We start from the raw sequence: 7,784 nt of genomic DNA on the forward strand, positions 1-7,784 counted from the left end.
ACTCGAAACAGGTGCTGTAGGTTAGTTGTTGCCAGTTCTAATGCTCACAGCGTTAACAGCTATAATAACAGACTCTGAAACTGTTTATTTCGAGTTGTGTGTGTGAAAAATATCATTTAAAAGTAACAGTACATTACACTGTGTATGTCTGAGGTTTTCTGTGATAAAATGTTTACCTGTGCTGCAGCTGACACCGGTGCCACGCTGCCTGCCAGCATCATGCACAGCGACACAAAACTGATACTCATCTGTGAAACACAGGATTTTATGTACATACATACGCATATTCATATAAGTACAAATATTTAGGCAATTATATTTAGTCAATACATACTACACCTCCACACGTGCATGCACAAGACATATTAAAATAGACATGTTTTCCAATGTAATCAGTGTTTCATGATCTGTTATGTGACAATAATCAGGCACGGGCAGAAAGGTAAAGTACAAAGAGAGAAAGAGGAGAAAGTGCAGTGTCCTGAAGAAGGAATTGAAATTGGGTTCAAGAACAAAAACATGCACGCAGTTCGAGAGGAAGTGCAGTCACATGCCGTTCAAAAACAGTGAAAGAAAGAAGAGGACAGAGGAATCAACACACCAAACTGAATGTTTTTTACCTTTTATTCACTGTTTCCTTAAAAGCCACTTCCTGAATCTTCCTTCCACTCGTGTGACGTTGGACTTTGGTCCTGAGCCACTGCAGTTATATAGTTAGCTCATTATTAACACGCACATACTCACGCTCATTCACAAGCAAGGATATAAAAGGTTAATATGTTAATGGCCAGTTTGGCATTCTCAAAATGTCAAACTAAACAATACACTAATATAAAGAAGCTATGAAGAAGGTCAACTGAATCGGCGTGAGCTTTATTAAGGTAGCATTTTCATAGACAAACAGAACAATCCACAGGATGTGTTGAAGATGGTTTAATGCATCTAAATGACACCTAATCCATTAAAAAATGTTTTACATCATTGTTAAGACAAAAGAATTTTGTCATCCCTTTGGCCTAATAATGAAGTGACCTGTCTCCCTCAGTCAAAACGCTGGTCATTTAGATGTTTTTTATTTTGTGTACATATTTAGCTATGAATGATGGCATGAATAAGTTCAGTTCAGAAACATTCAGGAACAGACATTTCAAAAAAGCTTCAAAATACAATACAATTTATTAAAATCGATGCAAGACAATATTTGTAATATGATATGTCCATCAGAGGCGGATGTTGATTTCACTTCGGGCACCATCACCACCATAAACGCTCTCGTTGCCATCTGCGTCTGACAAGAAGCCGCTCCCACTCACTACTGTGGTGATGTTGCTTTCCAGGGTCGTGAGTCGTTGTTTCAGCCGAAGCTGTGAAGAGTTGAACTCACTCTGCAGACGAGCCAAACATGTCTGAAAGAAATATAAATTATATTAATTAAAGGTCTAGGAAGCGTGAACATTTCTTATAAGTTGTAATCCATCACGCTGACCTGCATTCGATCCAGACTGGTTTCTAGCCTCTCCACCTTCTCCTCCAACTCCTCCCCTGCAGACACATTCACCTCCTCCAGAAGCCCCTCCTTCTGTAGGATGTCCCGCCCCCTCTGCTCCAGCTGGGCCCTGGCGTGGGGGAACTCCTGGAGCGACTCCATCAGGTCTTGCTTGGAAAGGCAGAACAAGTCAGAGTATCCCAGACTCCGAATATTAGCTGTCCGTCTGTTGCCCATCTTGCTGCCGCTGATGTTCAAGATACTGATTTCTCCAAAGCAGCTTCCCGCGGTCAGAACGGCCAACTGGGTGACTCCATCCTCCCCCACCACCGCCAAGCGGCCATCTTTAATTATGTACATCTCCTTACCCACATCTCCCTTGAACAAAAAAAGTTCAAAGATATATATTAATGTGATGACAATATTAACCTTTAAAATGAAACTAGTTATAACACAAGTGTCAGTGTAAGCCAGAAACAGGTCCACTATGAGGTTTTTCACCACTAGGAGTGCTATGGAGCAGTGATTTTAGGAATGGGTCCATGTTTTCTTTATATTATTTGCAAAAGCACACACAATACAAGTTTTGCCACATTCATTCATTATCTTCCACTTATCTGAGGTCAGGTCACGGTGGCAACAGTCCACAGTTCCTGGAGGAACCCACAGAGTTCTCGGGCCAGGATATATACATTCCCTCCAGCGAGTAAACCTCCAAAGAGAAGCGTCCAGGAGGTATCCTCAGCAGACACCTTAACCACCACAACTGGTCCCTTTTGGTGTAAACGAGCATTGGCTCTACTCCGAGATCTCCAGATCCCTGAGCTTCTCGCCCTATCTCTAAGGCTGAGCCCTGCCACCCTTTGGAGGAACTGCGATGTCATTCTTTCAGTCACTACCTACAGTTCATGACCATAGGTGAGGGCTGGAACGAAGATCGATTGGTAAATTGAAAGCTTTGCCTTACAGCTCAGCATCCTCTCTACCACGACAGTCGGATACAACGCCCACACTACTGCAACTGCTCCACCAAACCATCTGTTATCACTCATGAACAGCACACCAAGATACTTCAGCACCCTTGCATTGGCCAGGAACTCACCCCAGACCCAGAAGGAACAATCAACTATTTTCTGGCAGAGCACCATGGCCTCAGACTTGGACGTGCTGACCCTTATCCCAACCACTTCACACTCGGCTGCAAACTATTTTAGTGTGTGTTGAACGTCATTGTCTGATAAAGCCAACAGAACCACATCATCTGCAAAAAGCAGGTGATTCTGAGGTCCCCATACCGGACACCCTCCTCCCCTTGGCTGTGCCTTGAGGTCCTGTCCATGAATACCATAAACAGGATCAGGGAGAAGGAACAACCCTGGCGGAGTCCAGCACCCACCAGAAAACTTGTAGTAGTAATGTTTTTTTCCATGGTGACCCGACTTTCTCCAGTATCTGTATCTTCAGACTTGAATAGGCCTTTACTGTGATGCTTATTTCCATCTAAACTGCCAAGCATGTTTAGTTCTTTTATTACTGAAAGACAAAACTCATTGTCTTCATTGCTCCAGAAGTGAGGCTCTTCCAATTTTGCCAGTTCTTCGTCATTTTGCTTGGTTGTCAGAAGTTGCCACAACGCTGGACAAGATCTATACATGCAACAGCTTTCTGGTTTCTTTCAGAGTACTCCAGCTTGCAAACAACTGGGACACACATGTGATTGCATCCAATAATAAAGGTTTGCTTTCTCTTCTGTGACAAATCAATTTTTGCTGTGAAATAGACTAATTATCATTTCTGTGCTGTTCATGTGGGCATATTGTGTCCAAATGAACTGCTGATGCTTGGATGAGCCTTACACTGGCTATAGAGTTAAAGCAGTGGCAACCATTTCAACAGTACTGGCAAAAGTGATACTAACCTTTCTGCAGATGTAGTCTCCTGGACTGAAAACTTGGGGTCGAAGTTTTAGCACCAATTCCACAAGGAGGCCTGCCTCGCAGTCCTGGAAAATACGCACCTAGGTCGACACACACAGATTCATAAAATCAGTGTTTGCTGGTCTACTTGTGGTAGAAAAAAGGGAAACCAGAAAAATACAGGTGAAAACTTCAAAGCACAACCACAAAAAATGGACCTCTTAATAAGGTAGGAGCTTTAAGTTGAGTCTTTACCTTCTTCAGTGTGTCCAGGTGAACATTAATTGCAATCTCTGCTCTCAGTTTGTTCGGCAGACTCCTCAGCACTTCCTGTTCATCTATGGTCTTCTTATTGGTCCAGAGGTAGTCAAACCAACGAATGACACGCTGCTCCAGCCCCTTGCTGACATGTCTGAAGTGCATGTAGTGTTTGAGTGAGTCTACGCGGGTTTGAAAGGTTGCTCTGGTGGCATTCATGTTGGAGATCATGGAGCCAACATTACCCACAATGGAGGCAAAAATCAGAACGCCAATCTGCGACAGAAATACCCAACATAGCTGTTTTAACGGACTGGAACATCCGAGAAGCTTTTATGTGGCATGATAATATAAGAAACATTGCTATGAACTTACCAGAAAGTCAAATATCAAGAACAGATATTCCTCATCCCTAACAGGAGGAGGTGTTTCTCCAATGGTGGTCAGAGTCAGGGTCGACCAGTACAAGCAGTATATGTAACTTCTGGTCAGGGAGCCAAACTCAGGGTCTGATGCATTGGGATAAACCCATGAGTCCGAGCCCAGTCCCAGGACCTTGGAGAAGCTGTAGTATCCACAGGCATTCCAGTGGATGATGACCAGGATGTACAGGACCAGCTTACAGATGCGGAAAGCGTTGGGGTAGCTCGTTCGTGTTTCTGTACGTTCAAAGAACTCAAACAGACGCGTCAGGCGCAGCAGCCGGTTGAATCGTAGAAGAGGCGTGTAGCTGATTCCCACCATCAAGTATAGGAGATCAGTTGGAAGGATGGAGCAGATGTCAAGTTTACACTGCAACGTTCGAACATAGGTTTCTCTCAGGCGACGCACATCTGTCACCATCAAGCCTTGGTCCAAGAAACCTTCAACAATTTAAATGCAGATTTTTCAGAATCAAATATGAAAAGAGTGAAGGGGGTCTGCGTCATAATATTTTAATGAAGTTGCCGGTATACCTGTGTGGAGACGAACAGCAATATCCAGGATGTAGACTCCATCACAGACATAATCCAGCACCAACCACACCAGCACATTCTTCATCTGGAGCTCATCGAAACAGGCCCTACGGGAACACATACATCCACTGAGCTAAAGGAAAAAGCAATGTGCCTCTCCAGTCAAACTCAGAGTGACACGTTTAACCAGAAATCACAATTTAGTCTTTACGCATCATTTGTAAAACCGCAGCACCAATAGAGGGAATGGGTGTAGTTGGAGTCCACCCCTACTGCCGAATGCTGAAGCCTTCTTCTAAAGTACATTCAAATTATAAATATTTTGGCAACACCATGTAGGAGAAGCAGACAGCCACATTATTTCAAAGTCAATGTCCATTGGACTGAAGATATGACACTTGTGAGATTTACATTGCCGTTCTACACAGGTAGCTCAGTAGGTAGAGCTGGTTGTCCACAAGTCAACCTGAAGGTCAGAGGTTTGGATTAGATGCCAAAGAATCATTGAGAAAGACATTGAGCCCCAACTTGCTCCTAGTAGAAGTGAATATGTGCATGTTTTTGTGGGTAGGTGTGTCATTGTGACTGTAAAGCTTTGAGTACCAGAAGACATCATCAAGTAGCAGCATCAGCATCCATTTACAGTTGAGTTTCTGTTCACCTGATAACATATGTAAAGCTAATGTTCCTTTTAGCTCTGGTTTTGGTCCCCACCAACTACCGAGTCAAAAACAGGAGTCTTTAGGAGCCTAATTTGTTTGTCTGCTATTTAATACTGGATATGTTTATAAGAGTAGACCAGGACAATATGTTGTGGACTGTAACCCTAACCCTAACCCTAACCCTAACCCTAATCCAAAAAAATGAACTGAAAGACACTAATAATTGTGCAAATGCTTGTATAGCATTATTAATTACTGCACCTTTAAATGTATGTTTTAGAGACCTGTCTCCTCGACCACTAGGTGACTCAACTTGCTCCACCTGTGCCTTCTAAATTTCCCTTCCTCATATCTGAAATTTAATTCAGGTGATGAAAACAGCAGCAGTCACAGATACAAAGTAGTACAAACAATAATAGTTCCCAACCTGACAACTAGTAGAGTCCAGTTATAAAAGACTGCTACACCAATCAGGATCAGCCAGTGGTAGTACACATCATCAGATGGGGACAAGACCACCACATTACACTTCCTCCTCCTGACAGAAAATCAAAAACACATCGACATGTGAGCACACTGACGTTTCAATGTGTGCATTTAGGTTGTCCATTGTTGACAGCTCACGTGCGTCTGGAGCGTCTGATTTCATTCTCCGCGTCAGAGCCTGTGCGACTGTGGCTGAACCTGCTGGGCGGGGCCTGTATATCCATGTTGGCAGGGCCCCTGAATCGCTCCAAGAAGGAATCTGGTCTCTCGGTCTCCTCAGCCAAACTCTTATGAGCCCATTCTCTCAAAGTCATCACCATGCTGACTAACCTGGAGGCAGACAAACAGACACAAGCAGGATTACACCTAAAATCAGCGCATTGCAAATCAGTCATCTGTGGACCATTTGACACAAAGAAAAAATAGATGCCATGGATGCTTTTAAATGACTGGATGTCGTACCTGGACAGAGCCCCTCTTCCACGAAAGGAATTCTGGGAATTGATATCTCTCCTGTCAATGGCCGCCATCCTCTGTAGCTCTGATGATGTGTCATCACACACTGACTGTCCCCTACAAAATACACAACACACCAACCTCAGAAATCTCAGTAACTGCAGTATATACAACAATGCATAAAAAACACATTTACTAAGGAATACACTATTATTCTTATTTAGATGATAGTTAAATGTCAGTAGAACGCAAACATTATAGGAAAAACTATATATGGAAGTAGAACTGTTATTAAAGCTGCATTTTGGCCACTGCAACCAACTGTAAACACAACACTGACATACACAGAGCAGGCAAAACATTATGACCACCTCCATGATATTGTGTAGGTCTCTCTTGTGCCTCCAAAACAGTTGTGACTCATCAGAGAATGGACATGGGCCTTCTGAGGGTGTCCTGTGGTGTCTGGCAATACAATGTTGTTGGTGGGGGTCTTTGGGTTATATGGGTTGAGGGGAGGGGCCTCTGTGGATCATCCCACAGATACTTGATCAGTTTGGGATCTAGTGAATTTGGAGGCCAGGTCAACAGATTCTGCTGTTCTTCATGTTTTTTCGAGTTGTTCCTAAACTGAATAAACAGCGGCATCCTGCTGGGGATGGCTGCTGCCCTCAAGGAGTGTCATTGCTCTACAATGGGGCTGCCTGGTCTGGTCTAGGTGGGTGCTACATGTCTAAGTAACATCCACATGAATGCCAGGTCCAAAGTTTCCCAGCAGAACACTGTATTGTCACAAGATGATCAATGTTATTTACTTCTCCTGTCAGTGGTTTTAATGTTGTGGGTGATCGATGTATTACCTCCTTGTTACGTGCTAGTATTTCAATCATTTGCCTATCTGTGCAACCACAAACCCTGTCAGCTCCATCAGTAATCTCTCTTGCTGCTAAATACTCTACTATGGTTATTAACTAAATGTTATATTTGTCAGCGTGTTACTGGCTTCCCGCTGTCCCTGGCAGAACGTAATAAAACAATAAAGCAGCTGGTTGTGAAACTAAAACAATGGGCTAAAAGACGCTAAAGCGCTCTTTTGGGCTTAGGTGAACTGTGGAGCTGAGTGATATTTCTTTGCACATCTTGCCAATACAAACGCCTCTATCGAATTAAGTAATTTTTCCAGTTTGTGTGAGTGTACCTGCTAAGTGTGCTGTCAGCTCGGTCACTCTCCTCCTCTGTCCATGTTTTCACAGACAGCCTGTGTGAGTCCTGCCCTGGACCCGTCATACTACACAAACACACACACAACATGACAGTTAATTTCTTCACAACCCATCCAACTTGTCAAACACACAAAATATCATCATACATGAGTGAAGTGAAGTACAAGCTACCAAACGCACACCTATATTGAAGAGACATGCACAGACTTTAGAGGATGGACTGATAAATACAAACACTTCTCACATGCAATGATGGACACACAGTCAGAAGAGGAAGGTCATCAAGGGTAGGTCATCCCGCATCAGGCATCACCGCGGTGCTGGCATAGCAACCAGCTGTG

At 43.5% G+C, this 7,784-nt stretch overlaps 1 protein-coding gene across 1 annotated transcript; it reads right to left on the minus strand.

Moving 5' to 3' along the window:
* Positions 1 to 1,178: 1,178 nt before the first annotated feature.
* On the minus strand, positions 1,179 to 7,531 carry cnga2a (cyclic nucleotide gated channel subunit alpha 2a; the record flags this gene model as incomplete). Its single annotated transcript, XM_084549790.1, has 10 exons — positions 1,179 to 1,406; positions 1,487 to 1,864; positions 3,405 to 3,503; positions 3,658 to 3,936; positions 4,036 to 4,523; positions 4,617 to 4,723; positions 5,706 to 5,816; positions 5,903 to 6,094; positions 6,227 to 6,337; positions 7,419 to 7,531. The coding sequence occupies 10 exons, from the start codon at positions 7,529 to 7,531 to the stop codon at positions 1,221 to 1,223; spliced, it is 2,064 nt and encodes a 687-aa protein (XP_084405916.1). The 3' UTR covers positions 1,179 to 1,220.
* Between the last annotated feature and the right edge of the window lie 253 nt (positions 7,532 to 7,784).

This window comes from Chelon labrosus (genome assembly GCF_963514085.1).
Source record: "Chelon labrosus genome assembly, chromosome: 8".
NCBI lineage: Eukaryota > Metazoa > Chordata > Actinopteri > Mugiliformes > Mugilidae > Chelon > Chelon labrosus.